The sequence below is a fragment of the Solea solea genome, chromosome 9 (assembly GCF_958295425.1).
Source record: "Solea solea chromosome 9, fSolSol10.1, whole genome shotgun sequence".
Classification (NCBI taxonomy): Eukaryota; Metazoa; Chordata; class Actinopteri; order Pleuronectiformes; family Soleidae; genus Solea; species Solea solea.
In genome coordinates, this window is record NC_081142.1 from 28565012 (window position 1) to 28588476 (window position 23465).

Sequence of the window (23465 nt, forward strand, 5' to 3'; positions counted from 1 at the left end):
TCATCGTGCAGCCGCTCTCACAGGCCCAGCTGATAATCGGCTCCTCGCTGCCGCGTTAATGTGCCAAGTGTTGAGCGAGTTCTTGCTCTTAATCTGAGTACAGAGTTTGAGATGATTGGAAAAACCTGCTGTAAATGCTGAAAATGGCCTTTAAAAAACACTCTGACGTCCCTTAACCTTAAAAAGCTTCTCTACAATCTTTTAAGATTATTTTCATGACTTCATTTTGCTAATCTGACAATTGTAAACCACTCACTCTCCCACACCAAAGTCCACAGAGAAAACCAGTGATTTTAACATCATACACACAGGAGTTGTTTATCCACTGCTGCCTCCATCACCAAGTTCAGATGTCTGATTTTGACGTCTTTATTCAGATTGACCTCAGTGACACAAAGTGACCACACGAGGCAGCAGTAGACTGGACTTTGGTGTGGGAGAGTGAATGGTTTACAAACTTCAGTTTCCTGTTGGAAAAGTCTGTCTGACAGTGAGATAAAGACGTGAACATGTTCTTAAAGATATCGTAGACTTAAACTGACGCAGATTTTATAAGGTGAGTCTTTTGTTAAGTGGCTAAAATGAGTTTTTCTTCACTCTTGGGGTCGACCGATATTGTTTTTTCAGAGCTGCTACTGATTATTACTAATTAATAAGCCGTAAAACTGATATTTAGAACAGACAAGTTTATCTATACAATTGCAACACGGAATTTAAATATAAAATGAATAAATGCACTTTTTGACGACACACACACAAACACACACACACACATATATATATATATATATATGTATATGCTCACATGTTTTTCCAGGCGTCTGGAGCACAATAGAGTTTGTTTTTACATGGTGTCACTGGCAGTCACTTTGATCGTGCTCTTTCCTGCTGTTAGTCTGGTGGAAACAGTTCCATTCACTCTCTAACAACCACTAACAAAATGTTAACAAGACTTTAAAGTGAGGGCTGTTTCAGTTAGAGGCTGATGTGGTGGCACTTTTCTCACACCAAAGTTTTGCCTTTACTCAGTTGTTATTTTTCCTTGCTCGCTATCTATTGATATCTAAGTAATCCAACACGTTCCTTGCCAGCACTAATGACATGGCTCCTTCTCAGGTTATAAATGAAATGTTCAAAAACACAGATTCTTAGTTTTTACTTCAACTCTCCTACTGATCTCTGTCAGGAATATCCGCTTAACTGGGAGGAAAAATCTATAAAATATCTAGGAATTCCTATCCCTAAAGATCTGTCAGGAATAGCAGAAATCAATTATAAACCTCTTAATTAATAAGGAAATGAAGCAGGATATTCACAGATGGAGCTTGATACCATATCTAAGCCTCAGTTCAGAACCAGAACCGCTTCAGATGTTTACAAATAAGAGACTATGTCAGGAAAACAAATATGAAAAATGAAGGTATTTGTAAAAGCTTACCAAGATGAACCTTATAAGAAGATCATTTCAAGATTATACACAAGTCTTCAATCTCTCAACAAAGAAAATATATCTAAGTTCGGATCAAGATGGGAAACTGAGGGCATTTACATGGAAAAATGTCATCCGCTACTCCTGAACTCGATACGCAATATGAAAATAAATCATATTTCACCCAGACAGAGTTGCCCTGCTCTGACTCCATTTTGGTTACGCATACATCAACTCCTAGAGACTGTGTTTTCAACAAAAATAACTTGATGTTTCAGTTTGTTATATCTGATCGATCTGGAGGAACAAAGGTAAATACTTGCTGAGAATGTTACTGGTCGCTTGTAAAAAATCTATAACCAAGAAATGGCTGAAGCATCATCTTAATGGAAATAATTACTTTTAATCTGAGAACACGAAAGGGGTGTTAATTGAAAATTGGCAAAAAGTGAGCGGGATGGTGGATGCCATCCCGCTCACAGACTCCGTCTTACACAGTCACACAGCGGCAGGGTGTGTGATGCCAGTCACGATCAGCAGTGCTGTCCCTTAATACACCAGACTCCTGTAGTTGTTGGAGATTAACCCACGTTTTTAGGATTGTTAAGTAGTTTTAAGTGATCTACAGTTCGGCACTGTCTGGCTTGATTTCTGTGTGGGAAGTCTCTTCCTGCGACGGCACTCTGACCAGTCAGTGGCCGACCAATCATCGCATAGTACCTACTCAGCACGCTTTTGGAACCTCGTCAGAGCAGGTACTTAAGATAGTACCTGGTACCAGGTACTATGCTAGTGGAAACCCTACTTAAACCGAGGCGATGTGAGTAGAGCCGGTGGAAATATGCCATATAGTTGAGGATTTCAGGCTGGGTGGGACAGTGGACTGTTCCAGGGACAGGTTGAAGATTTTTGTGAAGATTCTAGCCAGCTGATCTGCACAGTCCTTCAGCACCCGTCCCGGGACGCCATCAAGACCAGCCAATTGTTCCTCAGTGGTGAGGTTTACGCTGCTAAGGGCCGTGTGGTGTAGTGGTGCCGTCTCTGGTGCTGTGACCTCGAAAAGGGCAAAGAAGATGTTCAGCTCCTCTGCCAGCGCGAGGTTGGTCCTGTAGTTGGTTAGATGCTGAACTCTGTTGTTACTGCCCAGGTGGTCCTCTATCCTCCTCCTGTAGTCTGCCTTGGCCTCTCTGATGCCTCTCCTCAGATTTGCTCGGGCTGTGCTGTAGAGTTCTTTGTTGCCAGACCTCCAGACGGTGTTCCTCTCTTTTAGCAGCTGCTGGACCCTCCGTGTCATCCAGGGCTTCTGGTTGGGGGTAGACCCGGATGCGTTTGTCCACCGTGACAGTGACACTGATAGCTGAGCTAGCATTAGCATCCGGTGGGATGTAAACAGCAGTTATCAAGATCACAGTGACGAACACGCCAGCCCCACAGCCTCGCTTTTGCCTCCTTTCTCCACGCCGCCTGCGCCTCCTCCATGTTTGGATGGTGGTCCACGGAGAGTCGGGGCACCTCGCTAACTCCACCAGAACGAGGTCACGCAGGCTGTAGATGTTATTCGCCCGACAGAACGTACACAAAACAAGAAACAACACGTACAAAAACAGCCATACATGGCACCGACCGAGAAGACACCACCCAAGATTTGATCCAAGACGCTCTACCACAGTCTGTTAAACGTATAGGCCGACAGAGGCTTGTTCTGTAAATGGGGTGAAGTCTGCCAGGTGCTGACAATTCAGTCAGAGCTAACTATGCTGTGAGTGCCCCCTGCTGCTGAGAAACAGTGTGATCTGACCAAAAGCCCAGTAAATTTAGGTCTGACATCTTAAATTCACCTCACTGTTAGACAGACTTTTCCAACAGGGAACTGAAGTTTACAAACCACTCACTCTCCCACACCAAAGTGCTTGCGATCTTAATAACATTTCCATGAATTATTCAGCCCTGTTCTAAATATGGTCCCTCTGCCTGCCTGTCTGCCTGTCTGTCTGTCTGTCTTTCTGTCTGCCTGCCTGTCTGCCTGTCTTTCTGTCTGTCTGTCTGTCTTTCTTTCTGTCTGTCTGTCTGTCTGTCTTTAAGCCTCCACTGTTGACTGGTGTGCTGTGTTTCTGCTGCAGGTGGAGGAGGGCAGCAAAGCAGCCGTCGTGTGTCTCCAGGTGGGAGACGAGCTCGTCAACATCAACGAGATTCCGCTGAGCGGCTACAGACAGGAGGCCATCTGCCTGGTGAAGGGCTCCCACAAGACCCTCAGTGTGGTGGTGAAAAGGTAGGTAACCAATCCTCAGCGGGCCCTCTCCTCTCCTCTTACATCTGCTGCTGTCACAATGGTAACCCCACTTACTCCGCCCTCCCTCTAACGGGTCACCATGGTAACGTTTCCTCTGAGCCATGGTGAGGATCCTGGTCCTCACTGCTGTTTGTCTGCTGCGTCTGTAGAAGCTCAGTGGGATTTCCTCACTGTCAGTGCTCAGGTTCTCGGCAGCTGGACAATCCTGTTTTACTGGGTTGAAGTCAGTTAAAGGGATAGTTCAGGTTTTCTTTTCTTTTTTTAAAAACACTGTGGTAGAAAGAGGTTCTGACATAAAATCAGTCATGTGCTGTTGAATGATCCAGTCTTGAAACGACAAGGCTGACTGCAGGGACAAGCACTTTACAAAAAACAGTGAAGTTTGTAAGACACTCACTCTCCCACACCAAAGTCCACAGAGAAAATCCGTGATTTTAACAGTTTCCTGTTGGAAAAGTATATCAGTTAAAGACATGAACATACTCTGAAGACATCGTAGATTTTTTTTCTCTCTGGACTTTGGTGTGGGAGAGTGAGTGGTTTACAAACTTCAGTTTCCTGTTGGAAAAGTCTGTCTGACAGTGAGATAAAGACGTGAACATGTGACCTAGATATCGAAAACTTAAACTGGTGTAGATTTTATCAGGTAAATCTTTTGTTAAATTACTAAAATAATTAGTCTCAGGCTGGTTCTCAGCAGCAGGGGGCGCTCACAGCAGAGTCAGTGCTGATTATGTGTCAGTACCTCATACAAGCACACCTCAAAAAACATGAACTGTTAAAGAATGAGGAGAGGTTGTGGATGACATCACTTTCCTGTTTGAATCCCATGCAGACAGACTGACAGGCAGACAGACAGGTGTGGAAAGGACACACACCAGGAAGTTGGGATGCAAATGATGTGACAGCGCTAGGAATAGTGGACTTTTCTTGATTGCTTTGTTAGTTTATTGAATGTGTGAGCTGTGCCTTGTTCACTGAACACCACACTGTTGATAAACAGCCCACGCACACACACACACACACACAAACACACACACACACACAGTAAATGATCACAGTCATCACTCTGTGACTTATTGACTGTCGTCTTATTGCTTCATTCATAATGGCGTGGTTTTGTTTAAAGCGATGAATCATGAGTGAAGTCAGTCCTGGAGGCCTTTTCTCAGCAGTGGCCTTGTTTCTGTGTCAAACACTACTTTCATTGTCTGTCAGCACACTGCACTTGTTTCTGTTTTCTATCATAATCATAACGTCATCCTCCCGTACAAGGAAGTCCACCCACCATTTATCTTTCCACATGGACGTGTGTCTCACTCATTGTGTTTGGTTCTCAATAGACACAACATCTATTATTGGATGTAAAAACAGGGATAGCAGTTTGTGTTTGTTTATCCTTCATTTCTACTCGAGGATGAGCTGGTTTTACAGGTTAAACGTCGAGAAAATAATTGATGGATTCAGTAATCCATCAATTATTTTCTCGATTAATCTATGAGATGTTAGGTCGAAATGGCAGAAAAGTGTTGATCAAACCTGGAAATGATGATGTTCTCAAATGTCTTGTTTTTGTCTACTAACCAAAATGATTTTTTTTTTTTGAATTCTTGTTTTGTGACAGAAAGTAGAAAATATTCACATTTAAGAAGCTGAAAAATGACAGAAAGTAGAAAATATTCACATTTAAGAAGCTGAAAAATGACAGAAAGTAGAAAATATTCACATTTAAGAAGCTGAAAAATGACAGAAAGTAGAAAATATTCACGTTTAAGAAGCTGAACAATGACAGAAAGTAGAAAATATTCACATTTAAGAAGCTGAAAAATGACAGAAAGTAGAAAATATTCACATTTAAGAAGCTGAAAAATGACAGAAAGTAGAAAATATTCACATTTAAGAAGCTGAAAAATGACAGAAAGTAGAAAATATTCACGTTTAAGAAGCTGAAAAATGACAAAGTAGAAAATATTCATGTTTAAGAAGCTGAAAAATGACAGAAAGAAGAAAATATTCATGTTTAAGAAGCTGAAAAATGACAGAAAGTAGAAAATATTCACATTTAAGAAGCTGAAAAATTACAAAGTAGAAAATATTCACATTTAAGAAGATGAAAAATGACAGAAAGTAGAAAATATTCACATTTAAGAAGCTGAAAAATGACAGAAAGTAGAAAATATTCACGTTTAAGAAGCTGAAAAATGACAAAGTAGAAAATATTCATGTTTAAGAAGCTGAAAAATGACAGAAAGAAGAAAATATTCATGTTTAAGAAGCTGAAAAATGACAGAAAGTAGAAAATATTCACATTTAAGAAGCTGAAAAATTACAAAGTAGAAAATATTCACATTTAAGAAGGTGAAAAATGACAGAAAGTAGAAAATATTCACATTTAAGAAGATGAAAAATGACAGAAAGTAGAAAATATTCACATTTAAGAAGCTGAAAAATGACAGAAAGTAGAAAATATTCACAATAAAGAAGCTGAAAAATGTCACAAAGTAGAAAATATTCACATTCAAGAAGCTGAAAAATGACAGAAAGTAGAAAATATTCACATTTAAGATGCTGAAAATGACAGAAAGTAGAAAATATTCACATTTAAGAAGCTGAAAAATGACAGAAAGTAGAAAATATTCATGTTTCAGAAGCTGAAAAATGACAGAAAGTAGAAAATATTCACATTTAAGAAGCTGAAAAATGACAGAAAGTAGAAAATATTCACATTTAAGATGCTGAAAATGACAGAAAGTGGAAAATATTCACATTTAAGAAGCTGAAAAATGACAGAAAGTAGAAAATATTCACGTTTAAGAAGCTGAAAAATGACAAAGTAGAAAATATTCATGTTTAAGAAGCTGAAAAATGACAGAAAGAAGAAAATATTCATGTTTAAGAAGCTGAAAAATGACAGAAAGTAGAAAATATTCACATTTAAGAAGCTGAAAAATTACAAAGTAGAAAATATTCACATTTAAGAAGGTGAAAAATGACAGAAAGTAGAAAATATTCACATTTAAGAAGATGAAAAATGACAGAAAGTAGAAAATATTCACATTTAAGAAGCTGAAAAATGACAGAAAGTAGAAAATATTCACAATAAAGAAGCTGAAAAATGTCACAAAGGAGAAAATATTCACATTCAAGAAGCTGAAAAATGACAGAAAGTAGAAAATATTCACATTTAAGAAGCTGAAAAATGACAGAAAGTAGAAAATATTCACATTTAAGAAGCTGAAAAATGACAGAAAGTAGAAAATATTCATGTTTCAGAAGCTGAAAAATGACAGAAAGTAGAAAATATTCACATTTAAGAAGCTGAAAAATGACAGAAAGTAGAAAATATTCACATTTAAGATGCTGAAAATGACAGAAAGTAGAAAATATTCACATTTAAGAAGCTGAAAAATGTCAGAAAGTAGAAAATATTCACATTTAAGAAGCTGAAAAATGTCAGAAAGTAGAAAATATTCACAATAAGAAGCTTATTGCAAATGCCTCTGATGGTTCCAAAAATGCTAGAGCATTGGTGGGGGGACAATCAAATCAGTGCTCTGATCAAAACAACATCTTTCTTTTCTTTCACAAAATGCTAATGCTAAGTGAATTCAAGTCGTGTGACATTAACCAGAACTTGCTTACATGTCAGCAACTCCATTTCTATTTATAATTCAGTATTTCCATATTGCTGACTGAAGTTTTTAAACCACTCACTCTCAGAGCCGGATTAAGGCAAAGGCAAACAAGGCACGTGCCTAGGGCCCGATTGGCAGAGGGCCCAGACAGAGGGACAATCAAAACCTAAAAATGACTTGGTCCGTGTTTCAAGACGATTTACGCTCCTCGTCCTGATGACGCGACGCTGTCAGGGCGTTCTGAGGACAGTCTGCTCCGATCGACAGTTGACTGGGGGCAGGCGGGCGGGAGAAGCCGCAGTGAGTGCACATGTCCGCGGCGAGGTCCGGGCGGGGATTCGCTGTAAACCACCTTCGCCCCGAGCCCTTCCAAGCCGATCTAGAGTCGGTCCGAATTTCCTCCACACCACCGGCGGAGGAAATTTCATGTCAAACTTATGTGTGACACTGCACTATAGAAATGACTGAAACGTGACTAAAACTAATAAGCGTTTTAGTCCAAAAGACTAAAACTAAGACTAAATGTAGAATGGCTTCCAAAAACAACACTGCACAGTTCACCATCCAGAGAAACATCCAGACCAGGAGCTGAGCTGCTGAGTGTTGAATACCAGAAAATGGAAGAGAGGAGATGCTTGTCCATGAAAAGAAACCTCTTTACCACGACAGCACAGTTTCTCTTACTGCTAATTGTATTGGTCTTTGTATATTTGAAACTATTCAATTTAATCATCAATTAAGATTTTCTGCTAAATGCAATAGCTTACAACATTTTATCTTATTTGCTCTGTTTACATAGCAATGCTGACACCTATTGGTGATTTACTGGTACTACTGCCTTAACAATGACACTCGCAATGGATAAGATAAGGATAATTTAACAGCATTTAATAGAGGTATTATTAAATGCTATAGAGGTAGGTAATGAAAATCAAAAAATAGTCTGATAGACTGTTTAATAAACGACACATTGACTTATGTTGGCATACAAAGAACCAACTCGTAACCAAAGACTACGCTATGTAAAATGTGAATTAACTTTTATTAGTAACTTTGGTAAGTTTCAGATTTCAATTCATAAATAACATCGATGGAGGGGGGCCCAAAAAATACAGTCTGCCTAGTATAGTCCGTTTTGTTTTGTCCGGCTCTGCTCACTCTCCCATTGCTGCCTCATCCGCTAAGTTCACATGTGTTATTTTATGAGTTCAGCTTTTGAAATCCTTTGTTCAGATTTGTGTCAGTGACACAAAGTAACCACACGAGGCAGCAGAGGACCAGCAGCTCCTGTGTCCCTGTGAGCTAAAATCACTGAGTTTGTCTATGGACTTTTGCTGTGGTTTACAAAATTGAGTTTCCTGTTGGCAAAGTCTGTCTGACAGTGAGATCATTTTCACTTCTCAGCAATTTCTCAGCAGCAGGGGGCGCTCACATCTCTGTTTTATATGCAAGCAGACATTTAAGAGAAAAAAGCCTCAACTATCCTGTGAATAACTTTCCTCTTTTCACGCTGTAAATCTGAAGTGAATAACTTTAACTAGTTCTGTCGAGACATGTGCGGAGACGACAGCACGCTTTCCCACACTAAACCACACCCACCTCTCTCTCTCTCTCTCTGTGTGTGTGTGTGTGTGTGTGTGTGTGAGACCAGCCTCTCCTCTGCCCCTCTCCGAAATGACATTAGTCACTGCATGCAAACACACGCACGCAAGCGCACACACACACACGCAATAAAAAACATGACTTGCCTAAATGAAGCTCCGCCCCCCTGCTGTCTGTAAAGAAACCACACCTGTAGACGGGAGCAGGTTCTGACAGCTTCCTGATCCCTCGTCAGCTCTCCTGCATGCTCACACACACACACACACACACACACACACACACACACTGTGTGCACTTTACTAACGTATTATTTTGGCCTTGAAAGTGAGCGACTGTCTGAGTCACTGCTGCCTCCATCACTAAGTTCTAATGTCTGATTTTGTCACTTCAGTGTTTGATATTCTTTGTTCAGATTGACGTCAGTGCCACAAAGTGACCACACGAGGCAGCAGAGGACCAGCAGCTCTGTGTCCCTGCGAGTTAAAACTTTATGTTTTTGTGTGATTACATATATATTTTAATGTAAAGCTTCTTTAGACGCATGCATGCCTGATGCATATGCTCAAAGTATTCTACTCCATTTGTTGGTGTAATGTTGCAGCGCTACAGCGCCACATACAGGCCTGGCATACGTACAGCAGGATGTAGACGTATTTTGGCCGGGTTGTTTTGTGCATGAAAACGTTTTAAAAGTGAACAAAGTTCTGTTTCCGTGTGAACAAGGCCTGAGAGTGAGCGTCTGTGCCTGGTTCCCAGCAGCAGGGGGCGCTCACAGCATGGACTATTATGTCAGAACCTCATAACAACCAAATGTAGAACTTTCCCTGTAAGTTATATATAATAGCAGTTTGTTTTAAACCCACCAGCACTAATTACAGTCTAAAGGTAGAATTTTCTAAAAATATGTTGTTTTCTTTTTACTGTTGTTTATTCTTTGCTCACTGGGAACCTTTTAAAATGTCATTTTGGCAAAAAACAAAATGAATGCAGCAAATTGAAGGTTGAAAGCTGAAACTCCAGCTGTTACCAAACCTTATATGGTCTTCATCTGAGAGGAAAAAACTTTGATGTTGTTTTAACAAGAATCCACAGAAGCACACGCAACACTACAGCTGCAACTATGGATTATATTCCAGATTAATCAATGATTTGTTTGGTCCAAAACAAATGTCAGAACAATGTTCATGGAAACAATATTTTTGACAACAGTCTCTGGCTGTAACTAACAATTGTTTGCATAATCCATTGAATCCAATATGTGGGTCTGGACCCTCAGATGTGTTGTGGGAGATTTGATTTGTGTTTGTTTTAAATAACACATGTAAATCATTTATCTACTCATGAGTAGATGAGTAGATGAGTAGATGAGGCTGCGACTCACAATTCTTTTTTTGCTTTTTAGTTTTTTTTAATATTTGAACATACAGTTTCTCCTTTTTTGAATATTTTCAAGTTGCTGTAATTTTTTGGCTTCTTAAATGTGAATAATGGCATTTCTGTCATTTTCAGCTTCTTAAATGTGAATATTTTCTACTTTCTGTCATTTTTCAGCTTCTTAAATGTGAATATTTTCTACTTTCTGTCATTTTTCAGCTTCTTAAATGTGAATATTTTCTACTTTCTGTCATTTTTCAGCTTCTTAAATGTGAATATTTTCTACTGTCTGTCATTTTTCAGCTTCTTAAATGTGAATATTTTCTACTTTCTGTCATTTTTCAGCTTCTTAAATGTGAATATTTTCAATTTCTGTCATTTTTCAGCTTCTTAAATGTGAATATTTTCTACTTTCTGTCATTTTTCAGCTTCTTAAATGTGAATATTTTCTACTTTCTGTCATTTTTCAGCTTCTTAAATGTGAATATTTTCTACTTTCTGTCATTTTTCAGCTTCTTTAATGTGAATATTTTCTACTTTCTGTCATTTTTCAGCTTCTTAAATGTGAATATTTTCTACTTTCTGTCATTTTTCAGCTTCTTAAATGTGAATATTTTCTACTTTCTGTCATTTTTCAGCTTCTTAAATGTGAATATTTTCAATTTCTGTAATTTTTCAGCTTCTTAAATGTGAATATTTTCTACTTTCTGTCATTTTTCAGCTTCTTAAATGTGAATATTTTCAATTTCTGTCATTTTTCAGCTTCTTTAATGTGAATATTTTCTACTTGTCATTTCAGTTTCTTAAATGTGAATATTTTCTACTTTCTGTCATTTTTCAGCTTCTTAAATGTGAATATTTTCAATTTCTGTAATTTTTCAGCTTCTTAAATGTGAATATTTTCTACTTTCTGTCATTTTTCAGCTTCTTAAATGTGAATATTTTCAATTTCTGTCATTTTTCAGCTTCTTTAATGTGAATATTTTCTACTTGTCATTTCAGTTTCTTAAATGTGAATATTTTCTACTTTCTGTCATTTTTCAGCTTCTTAAATGTGAATATTTTCTACTTTCTGTCATTTTTCAGCTTCTGAAATATGAATATTTCCTGGTTTCTTTGCTCCATAAAACAAAGAAATCATTGAAAGTGACATCATTTCCACGTCAACACTGATCAGTATTTCTCAACAGTTTATGAACCAAACGATTATTGGACAGAATAATGGTTAGTTGTAGCTGTAGGTTCTTCTCTCTTGTCTGAGGTTGAAGGTTTAATTCTCCGTCAGGAACATTTAAAGTCCGCGGTGTGAACTCACAGCCTGATTCTTACATGTTGTTGTGGCCTTTGTCTCCCCCTGCTGGTGCTGCTGCAGAACTATCACAGTTAAAATGAAACAATTTAATGGTTTTTGTGTGTCATAAATCAGTGAGTGAAGCCTGTTGAGACTATTTGAAGTGTGTGAGTGAAATAAATGTTCTGTTTTCGTCTGCTCAGAGATTAAACACTGGATTAATAATTTACAGTGTCAGAGTTAAACAGTTCTAAAATAATCCCCTGTAGTATGAGTCGAACTGAGAGGACTGAATTCTTTTCTTTTAAGAAGCAGATATCTTTAACTTGTTTGGGTCTCAGCGGGAGGAAACCATGGTTTAGAGATTTCATTGGTAATTAGTCTTAGTTTACTGTTTTAATTATTTAATCATTTTAGTTTATTTCCTGCACAATATCCATATATGTGAACATAAAAAGTTCCACCAGAGACGAACGTCTGCTAATGAAACGATGAGGAATGTTTTTAGGTGGAGAATTAAGTTTTCTCCTACTATTTCTTAGAGAATTTGAGATATTTTGAGGCTTCAACATCAGTTTTTATTGATGGAAATCAACACGTTATTGATTATTTCCTGATCAGTTAAAGGACACTTTCACATCTCTCCACATCTAGGGCTGCAATGATGAATCAGTTACTAAAATAATTGCCTACTGTGTTGATAATTGATCAGTTTGGTTGTTTTATTTAATAATTAAAACCAGCTTGTGTGATTTTTCAGCTTCAGCTTCAGAACATCGTCATTAATTAAACAACAATAACCGACAGATTAATCATGTATGAAAATGCATGTTACAGGCAGCTATTTGAATCAAATCAGGTTTGTTGAATCTTTATGTTAGGGATATTTCATTCATTACTCTACTTCTAATTATCATGTCCCATCTTTCCCACTTGTGTTCAGTGTTACCTGTAGTGTTTGACAGAGCTGTCGCAAACACACAGACTGTGTTGGAGGTGCAGGTCTCAGCACGTCTCTGCAGGACTGACGTCCCTCCTTCTCCTCCTCCTCCTGTTGTTGTTGAGGTTTCCAGGTGTGTGAGTGTGTGTGTGTGTGTGTGTGTGTGAGCTGTAGGTCAGTGCGGACACTGTGATTTGACAGCAGGAATGTCACTGTGCTCAGGAATGTGCTGGTCATTACTCTGCGCTCACGGTTCACCTCTCTCACCTGAAACATGACTGCTCTGATTGTCTGAGAGTCTGATGAAGAAGCTCTTTGTCAGGAAACCAAATATCTGTCTGTCCTCCTCGAGCAGGCGGGGTTATTTCCAGCCTCTCTCACTGATACTGTACACCAGCCTTTCTCAAACTGTGGGGCAGGCCCCCCTGGGGGGGCGCGAGCTCTGTTTCCTTACTAAAGTTGAGGAGGCAAAAGTTTTGGTCTCGCTGTGACCCGGGCTCATTTTAGTGACGTACCACAGCCAAAGCTGCACTGGTGACGAGGTTTGGAGAATAGCTCATAGCTCAGTGTTGGATTGACGGTGAACGTGGTAGGAGATGAAGAAAGGTCAGGGGACAGCATGAAAGCTAATCAATAAAAGAGACACTCGGAGATCATTCACCCAAGTTACGTTGGTAAGCCACCGCGGTTTTTCAAGAGGAAAAAACAAACAAACAATAAAGCACAGCCAGCTTCCTGCAAGGTTCACACAGAAACCACACACAATCACAGAGGAGCTCATACTGTCTGCTGCTCCAAATGTATTTACTCTTATAGTTATAATTGCACATTTCATATTTCTTTCTCAGGAAACAATACTGAGGTGATTTGTATTGCTGAAGAAAAAAAAGGTTATTTGCACAGTAAATTATTGAAAGAAAAGTGAAACGTTTGTTCTGATATTGATGTTTCTTTCAATAAATGTTATACTTGACACATTATTACAATTTGGTGAGCGACAGGGCCCCGGGAAACTCCTCCCTTCAACAGAAACAGTTTGAGAACTTCTGCTGTACACAGACTTGATTTATTTAGCCTAATGGACATAAATGAAGTCCATTAGCAATAAAGCAACAGTTGGAGTTGGATTGTTTTTTGTCATAGATTTATTAGTTGTTTGGTCCATAAATGTTCAGAATATGGTGAAAAATTTCCAAGAATATGTTCTTCTGCTGACGAACTGAGACACGAGGAAAAAACACGTCATAAACCACGTCATAAAAGAATGTGTGAATAAAATCTACATCCGTTTAAGTCTACGATATCTTAAGAACATGTTCACGTCTTTATGTCACTGTCAGACAGACTTTTCCAACAGGACAGTGAAGTTTGTAAACCACTCACTCTCCCACACCAAAGTCCAGAGAGAAAAAGTCCATCGCCAAGTTCTAATGTTTTATTTTGTCACTTCAGTGTTTGAAATCCTTTGTTCAGATTGACTTCAGTGACACAAAGTGACCACACGAGGCAGCAGAGGACCAGCAGCTCCTGTGTCCCTGTGAGCTAGAATCACTGATTTTCTCTGTGGACTTTGGTGTGGGAGAGTCAACAGAATATATTACAGGAACAGAATATTTGTTAAATAGTTGTAATATGTTTTTGAAATGACTGGTCATGGCTCGGTGGTAAATGCATCAGCATAACTAGCATAGCTGTGTTTTTACAGAGCATAGTGTAATTTACAGTGTATCTACGGTGTCATTTAATAATGTTATTTACAGTGTATTTACAGTGCATAGTGTAATTTACAGTGTGTTTACAGTGTTGTCACTTAAACCTTTCCACAGAAACAGCCTGTGTTCAGCTTTATATCCACATATATCTCCTATATCAGGGTATAAACTCAACATATATACACATATTATTTATTTACAGAAATATATTTGTATTATATTGTGATATATATTGATATATAATGATGAAAAAGTATATTATGATGAGAAAACAAATAAATGTGGGGAAGTTGTCATTTCAGACACTTAGGTCGGTGTTTCCATGTGTGATAACGATAAAGAAAAGCTAATTAGCCTGAAGCCTCACTCACTCACTCACTCACTGAGTCACTGGAGATCACGTGATCACCGTGTTGTCATAGTAATGGTAGAAGTGCACGTCTGCCTCACAACGGGGGAAAGAGGAAAAGAAGGGTCCGGCATTTCATCCCCTCATTAGCATATTAGAACCTGATGAGCCAATGAGACGAGGCGAGGTTACGGAATACTTGAAGCCGACTGGCTGTGACAGTAGCCTTCCTCCTCCTCCTCCTCCTCCTCCTCCTCTCTGGGGTAAAAACCCCTTAATCCTGAGGGAAGTCTCCCCCTCTGTGCGGAGGAACTTAGTTTGAGTTAATGGCGAGTGTGTGGTTGAGTTGTGAGTCAGCATGTGTGTGTGGAGTCTGTGGGTCCGTCTGTGATGCTCCTCCGGATCGTGTCTTTCTCTTGCGCTCCGTGGTGTTTGAAGTGTTTGTGGAATGTTTTGGTCTGAACAGCTCGTGGAGCTCCTCCCCCGGCTCTCACCTCACCATTCCACTTTTGCTTTGATTTGATTGTATTTCTTGATTGTGTTTTTGAGCTTCTTCTCCACCCGGATGTTCGGTGAGTTGACGTTAACTTTGCTCACTTCACTTGTTGAGCCTTTGAAAGTTTGGGGGATTCTTCTGGTTCACGTGTGACTAAAAGGAATGTTGGATATACAGAATACTCTGTTTTTGTCCTGTCTCATCATTCACGACAAGGTCGTCCTTCATTGAGGTTAAGCCACGATCAACAGGATTATGCATTTCCGAAACAAATGCAAGTTAATCTTTGAGGGGAAAGACATAATAAAGGGATAGTTCAGGGGTTTTGGAGTTCCCATAAATATAAGCTGCTGAAGTAAAGTCAGAGCACTTCAGTCCCTTTAAGACTATGATATGTTAAGAACATGTTCACGTCTTTATCTCACTGTGAGACAGGAAACTGAAGTTTGTAAACCACTCACTCTCCCACACCAAAGAGAAAATCAGTGATTTCACTGCTGCCTCCATCACTAAGTTCAAATGACTTATTTTGTCAATTCGGCATTTGAGATCCTTCATTCAGTGACACAAAGTGACCACACGAGGCAGCAGAGGACCAGCAGCTCCTGTGTCCCCGCAGCTAAAATCACTGATTTTCTCTGTGGACTTTGGTGTGGGAGAGTGAGTGGTGTCCTGTTTTGTTCTTATTTCAACTTCACTTTACATATCTGAACGCTTCCTTTAAAACATCTTAGAAGATTTTTGTCAACAAATGCAGCAAAAGCTTTGAGAAGACTGTGAAACATTAGTCTTTTTAAACAAAGCTTGACACAATGACATGAGGTCAGGAGGTCGTTCACCCACAGTCACCGTGTCTAAAACTCTTCAGTGGTCTGATGACCTAACATCGAGCCAGCGCTGCGTCTGCGTCAAATAAACAGAATAACTTCTCACATTTACAGTTTACTCTCAGATATTTTCAGATTGAGACAGATTAAGATGAATAAAAATGGGACAGTTTCACAAAATGAATTGTGGATTAGAGTTGAGGCTTATTTAGAGGACAAAGAAAAGCCAACGTGGAGCTCAGTCTTCCTCATCCTCCTCCTCCTCCTCCTCCCCCCCTGCGTTTCTGGGGCACTGCTGGCTAACCACACATGGCGCGTGCTATTGGTATGCAAATGAGGCTGGTTTTATTAGGCCTATCGTCAGGGCTACAGCTGGGCCGCCGCAGAAATGCTCAGAAAGTGAATCCGTTGGTTGGAATGGGGGCTGGGGGGAGGGAGAGTGATAACTGATCACTGATCAGAGACACTTCACTTTACTGTGACCTGTACCAACACCCAGGACACGGTAAACATGCTGACTCATTCATTCCACTAATGATTTAAAAAGATAAACCACTGAGGAAAATATTTAAATTGTTTTAGGTATAATTTTATGACTTACTGACTGTGCTGTGAGTGCCCTCTGTGAGGAGAACCAGACTCAAATCCTAATTTCACCTTCAGACAGACTTCTCCAACAGGAAACCACTCACTCTCCCACACCAAAGTCCAGAGAGAAAATCAGTGATTTTAGTTCACAGAAACACAGGAGCTGCTGCTTCTCTGCTGCCTCGTGTGGTCACTTTGTGTCACTGAGGTCAATCTGAACAAAGGATTTCAGACAACAAAGTGACAAAATCAGACATTAGAACTTAGTGATGGAGGCAGCAGTGGATCAACAACTCGTGTGTGTGTGTGTGTGTGATGTTAAAATCACTGATTTTCTCTCTGGACTTTGGTGTGGGAGAGTGAGTGAATTACAAACTTATCTTTCCTGTTGGAAAAGTCAGTTAAATAAAGACGTGAACACGTTCTTAAGATATTGTAGACTTAAACTGACGTGAGGGTTTTTGTTAAGTGGCTAAAATCAATGTTTTATCATGTTAAACTGTGTGAGATGATGATGATGATGATGATGCTGATGAGGCTGAGGTTGTGACCATGTGTCAGTGATGTCCGTAGAGTCTGAGCTGCGAGCTCAGCTGCTCTATGATGTGTGAAAACGTCGCAACAACACATGTAACCACTAGAGGGAGCTATCATACAGCAGCCAGTTGCACGTCTGTCGTCAGCTCAGAGTTACAGGCGCTAATCTGACCGGGTGTTCACTGGAGGGAGATTAATCAGATTAATCCGGACAGTTTTTGCCAAATTGTAATAATTGGCATCACACTTTAAATCACATAATTAAAAGTTAAGAGCGATTATTGTTGATGTAAGTGAACTCAATCGCAGGATACTTTACTCATGTCATTTCACACATTTTTGTTCTCAAACATTATAAATAATGCCGTCACTGACACTTCTTTCAGTCAAACATTTATTTCACTTGAGTTTCAAGTTTTCTGTGATTTTCTCAATGAAAGTCTTGATATTTTTGTTTGAATAATCATCTGCAACATCAATGAAAAGAGCTTTAATGTCATGAGTGCAGGTTTAATGATGCACCCGGTTAGAGATGTCCAAATCTGATACCATTTGCCACATTAGTTCTGTGAAAATTCATGGGGGGCTTGTAACTGTAGGGTTGCCGGTTTAAATCCCATCAGATCATAGGCTGGGATACCTCTGAGCAACGTCATCGACTCCCCAGTGATTGCGTCAATTGGACAATTAGTTTTGACGCTGAGCCGGGATAAAACGAGAAGCAAATCGCTATCACATCTGGACGAGGAGTGGGCGATATGGGCAAAGAAATGTTCTATTTTTGGGGATTTTGATGATGTTGACAATACAACAGTACAATGCCCCAGTGGACCAACAAGCTATTTTATCACTTTGATGTCTTTGTTTTGGAAAACATGACTCAGTTCCAGCACGGCACACTTATTATTCTTGTCCATCAGTGAGAGAACCTGCTTCCCGCTCTGACCAGCTTCAGCTGAGCTGAGGCTAAAATGTGACGTCACTGAAGAGTCATGAGCGACACGTGCGACACAAGAATCAAAGCCGACAAAGTCCAACTGTAGATCAAAGTTTTTAAGACTTAAAAATCCTGAAAACATGTGTTAATCTGCAGCATTTAGCAAAGGAAACGTCTCAGAGAGACAGCACTGCTGAATCACGACCACGTTCACGGACTGAAGGACAAATCTTTTTAATGATTCACTTTCACCCAGTGCTAGTGCTTTACAAGTCACTAGTTAGTGTTTGTGTCGCGGTGAAAAACCACGTCACCACACTGTCACGCAGCCGTGCTGTGATGACTCCACCCACGTTGAGAAGGAGCTATGAAGTCATGAAAAACAGTAAAGCGTGGCGTGGTGTGGCGAGGCGTGCTGGGACTGTAGAATGGAACGAGTTACGTCTTTAACCGTCATGTCTTCTTCTGTGACTCTGAGCTCTGTGTGTGTGTGTGTGTGTGTGTGTGTGTGTGTTTGTGTGTGTGTGTGTGCGTGTGCGTGTGCGCGCCCAGGAACATGAAAATGGTGGATATAGTAGCTCAGAAAATGCCCTCAGAGAATGACGTGCATGTGGCAAGAAGCTTTCTCACCAAGATTTTGCGAAGTTCCATGAGGTACAGTTGTGTGGCTTCATCGTAGAAACTTCACCGTTACTCACTCCTCCTCCTCTCTCCTCCTCCTCCTCCTGTCACTCATCATAATAACAATAATAACAATAATCACCTTCATTCCTCTGTGGTTTATTACCTGCTCTCACTGTTCATATTCATTCATATTTGATGTGTGTTGCTATGTTGTGTTTACCTTGTATTGTCAACAGAGGGAGAGTTGCCACTTCGACGTAGACGTAGTGTTTGTAAAGACGCAGGAAAATCAGCTTCATCTGTCAAACCTTTAGTTTTCATACATGGACGTGCACACACATCAAATTTTGCTCTCTAATCCAGGTTTTTTGGGGTTTTTTGCACGTCTCTGCAGGCGGAATGAACCCATAAGCAGACCTCACTCCTGGCACTCCACCAAGTTCAACGAGAACCAATCAGAAGCTGCCAAAACACAGTCTCCGTCCCCACCAGTGTGGCACAACAGATATGATGCAAGGTAACTGTGAGAATGTGTTGATTGTGTGTGACAGAAGTTTCTTTACTACATTGACTGGAGTGGATGAAGGTTAAAGGGACCGTGTGGTTGTATAAGGCGTCACCAGCTCAGGGAAAACATTCAACACTAGATTTCAGCCACTGAACAAAATCTACATCACGTTATTGTAAGAACATGTTCACGTCTTTATCTCACTGTCAGACAGACTTTACAACAGGAAAGTGAAGTTTGTAAACCACTCACTCTCCCACACCAAAGTCCATGTAGAAAATCAGTGATTTTAACATCACACACACAGGAGCTGCTGCCTCTGCTGCCTTGTGTGGCAGGGGGCGCTCACAGAGCAGTCAGCAGTCTCAGTGCCTTATTTAACCACACTTCAAAACTCAAAGTACTCCTAAATCTAACTGTAATGACAGATGCATGGTTTTTAGATACACGTAGATTCTAAAGCGTCAGAGAATGATGAACTCTGACTTTATCATTGTCATTAACTTCCAGCTCGTCCTCCGCCGACCTGTCGTCTGGCTGGGAGCAGACCAACCTGCGCCGAGTGTCCGACCAGTTCAGCTCTCTGGGCAGCATGGACAGTCTAGAGCATGTTCCACATCCTTACACTGCCGGTCAGCTCTCGCCTGCCAAGTCCAACAACAGCATGGAGCACCTGGGTGGAGGGAAGCGGGACTCGGCGTACAGCTCCTTCTCCACCAGCTCAGGAACTCCGGACTACACGCTCTCAAAGAGCAACGCCGCCTCGACGGAGAACGTGCTCTACAAAGTCAGCCAGTGGGACGCCGGAGGAAAACACGGCAGCAGAAACAGCCACGGCGTGGCAGAGGGAGGCAGACAGGACGACAAGCTCATGTACTTTCAGATGCCGGGTTCTGAGGCTCCGCAGACCGAGGACCCGGCCGGCTCCCGACAGTCTTCCTCCAGTAGAAGCAACTTTGGACCTGTGTGGCATGTTCCTGAGAAAAAGAAGAGCAGCGCCTCCCCTCCACCGCCTCCTCCACCGGCACGCAGGGACAGTTTTGCTGCAACTAAGGTTCATGAACGGGGGCTCGTGATCACCGAAGAACCCGAGTCACGTGGCTCGTCTGAGGCTAACGCAGAAAACCTCCGCAGCCACAACCTTCCCCTGAAAAACCAAGGCAACCACACCCAGTTTGGCCCGAACAAGCAGTTCTCCACATCCAGCAGTGACGTTCTTCAAAGTCAGCCCCACCATCCCAGACACCACAGTGACAAAAGCACTGTTTACTCGCCGCCGCGGCCGACATCAAAGCCTCAGAGTGCCAGTGGCTACCAATGTAGCACACAAGAACCGCCCACCAACCAGAGGAGGAGCGTGTCCGGCACAGCTGCCGAGCAGAACAGTGACAGCAGCGCACACAGCCGATACTACTGTGTCACAACGTGTCAGCCCACGCAGACACACCCACAGCTGATGTCAGGGAAACCAGAGGAGAGGCGGAGCTTCAGCGGAGTGGAGAGTGGGAGTGAGCGCAAATCTGTCAGCCCGCAAACGGCCGGCAAAGCCAAGTATCCTCTGCCTCAACAACACGGCAAAGACAGTAATGGATACAACAGGCACCATGTTCCAACTGTACCAGAAACCTCTGATGACAGGGGGCGCCAGAGAGGTCACAACTCACAAAATGCAGAAATCCAGAACTCGAGTTTCCCTCCAACACGACCGTCTGAAAACAGAAGGTCTCTCCCGCTACAACCCAGAGATGTCCCGCAGGACGTCCGCAAGATCAGTGCCCACGCCACGCCCATGCTGCACTCGCTGTCTTTGGACGCCTCAGATCCGCGGGAGAAACCCAAAGGCTCCGCCTCTGACGAGTCTCCCGACAACAAGCAGATGAAGCGCAACGAGCGCTTCGCCACAACGCTGAGGAACGAAATCCAGATGAGAAAAGCGAAGCTGCAGAAAAGTAAGAGCGCGGCCGCGCTTCCGTGTGCTGAGGATGAGACTGAAGAGGACCAGGACGTCTGGAAGTCCACCCCAATGTCTCCTGACAGCTCCTTCACCAACATCTACAAGGATCACCTGAAGGAGGCTCAGGCGAGGGTCCTCAAAGCTACGTCTTTCAGGAGGAAAGACCTGGAGCCTGTCCTCGGGGAGAACTCTGCAGCAGAGTCTTTGCCAAGCTACCCGTCATCAGCGCTGGGTCGCAGAGATGTCCCCACTTTGCCGACACTCTCTGAATTAGCATCTACTAAATCAGGTCCTGCTGCTGCGCCGGTGACTCGCATCGGAGGCCGGAAGCGTTTTCCTACGGAGAAGAAGGTCAGATCGTTCTCTGAGCCGGACAAAATCCACCAGGTCGGCGTTTCTTGTGATGAAAATACAAGCTCCTCCTTAGACCAGCAGATGCTCTTATCACAAGGTGACAACCCAGGACTGTCCAAACACTTGTCCTCTCACAGCCATGAGGACCACGCCTCTGTCACGGCAACAGGAGACGTGGTGAAAGGACTCGGCAGTGACGAGGACGCGCAGAAACACAAGCAGTCTGTCCTCGACCAGCAAAGACTGGGCACCTTCGCCGAGTACGAGGCAAGGTGGAACCCTCAGAAGAACCCAGCGGAAACACGGGCGTCTGGGAGGTACCGCTCAGCTGATGACATCCTGGAGACCAGACCAGAGGACAGAAAGAGTACCAGCTGCGTGCATGAGAGATCCAGATCCTCGCCATCTGCTGAGATCTACGGGCAGGTGAGGAGCAACATCAGATCTCAGAACATCTCAACATGACTCCAGAATACATGTCCATTCCAGTAATGCAGAGAAAATGTTGTTTTTAGACGAGGTTCTGACACAGTGTCAGCGCCCCCTGCTGCTGAGAACCAGACGAGCAGTCAACTCAACTAAAGACTTGGTTAATAAAATCTACATCGTCCTCATGTTCACGTCTTTATCTCACTGTCAGACAGAAGGTTGTAAAGCACTCACTCTCCCACACCAAAGTCCACAGAGAAAACCAGTGATTTTAACATCACACACACACACACACACACTGCTGCCTCCATCACTGATTTCAGTGTTGAAATCCTTTGTTCAGATTGACGTCAGTGACACAAAATGACCACACGAGGCAGCAGAGGACCAGCAGCTTCTGTGTCCCTGTGATGTTAAAATCACTGATTTTCTCTCTGGTCTTTGGTGTGCGAGAGGTTTACAAACTTGAGTTTCCTGTTGGAAAATTCTGTCCGACAGTGAGATAAAGACGTGACTTCCATGTGGCTCATGTTCTCACTGTGTCTCTGGCTGCTTCTCCTTCTACTTCTGCAGGAGTCAGAAAAACTTTTCAAACAGTTTAAAGTAGCATGAAGCCCTGGAGGAGACTTCACATCTCCTTAAAAACAAATAGACTCACTGAAGTGAATGGAGCAAATATGAATCCATGTTTGTACATGAGGACACGCCCTCAGCTTCAGGAAGTCACAGAGGAATGAGCCTGATGTTCTCTGTGGAAAACCACACAGATCACACAGTCACCTGTGAAGCTCCTTCATTATAATCATCTGTATTTGTTTTACATTGTATTATTTTACATTTATATAAACTTTATTGACAGAAGTTTCCTGTTTCGAGCCGATCGTCCGAGGGTGAACCTGCTGAGCTGCTCAGCTCTCCTGCTCGGTGAGTTCACAATGTTCACTCTGTCACTGTAAATCATCCGTCAGTCATGCTTTCACTACAGTGGAAGACCATTTTATAAATAGCTGCAGTTATTATTTATTAAGCTTTCTCAGATTTTTTCAGCTTCTTAAATGTGAATATTTTCTAGTTTCTCAGGTTTTTTTCAGCTTCTTAAATGTGAATATTTTCTAGTTTCTCAGGTTTTTTTCAGCTTCTTAAATGTGAATATTTTCTAGTTTCTCTGATTTTTTTCAGCTTCTTAAATGTGAATATTTTCTAGTTTCTCAGATTTTTTTCAGCTTCTTAAATGTGAATATTTTCTAGTTTCTCTGATTTTTTTCAGCTTCTTAAATGTGAATATTTTCTAGTTTCTCTGATTTTTTCAGCTTCTTAAATGTGAATATTTTCTAGTTTCTCTGATTTTTTTCAGCTTCTTAAATGTGAATATTTTCTAGTTTCTCTGATTTTTTTCAGCTTCTTAAATGTGAATATTTTCTAGTTTCTAGTTTTCCTGTTGCAGGAATTGTGGCAGTGAAGCAAAAGTCAGGTCCACTCAGTAGCAGTTGACATTTGCTTTGACTGAAAATAGAAGACAAATGTACAATCCAGTGAAGAGAGTTCTCACCTGGAGACGAACACCAGCACAGAAGTCCTCTTTATTTGAT

General features: G+C 41.5%; 1 protein-coding gene across 7 annotated transcripts in view; it reads left to right on the forward strand.

Annotated features, from left to right (window-relative positions):
• Window positions 1-23465, forward strand: part of shroom2a (shroom family member 2a) — a 42952-nt gene that overhangs the window by 12587 nt on the left and 6900 nt on the right. For 4 of the 7 annotated variants that reach the window (XM_058637594.1, XM_058637596.1, XM_058637595.1 and 1 more), the window contains 5 exons: window positions 3550-3698; window positions 18560-18661; window positions 19026-19148; window positions 19650-21873; window positions 22736-22800. In XM_058637594.1, coding sequence (XP_058493577.1) covers window positions 3550-3698; window positions 18560-18661; window positions 19026-19148; window positions 19650-21873; window positions 22736-22800 — 2663 coding nt within the window. Of the gene's footprint in view, window positions 1-3549; window positions 3699-14914; window positions 15195-18559; window positions 18662-19025; window positions 19149-19649; window positions 21874-22735; window positions 22801-23465 lie in introns of those variants that run through there. The other 3 variants (XM_058637597.1, XM_058637600.1, XM_058637598.1) reach the window with 3 other exon arrangements.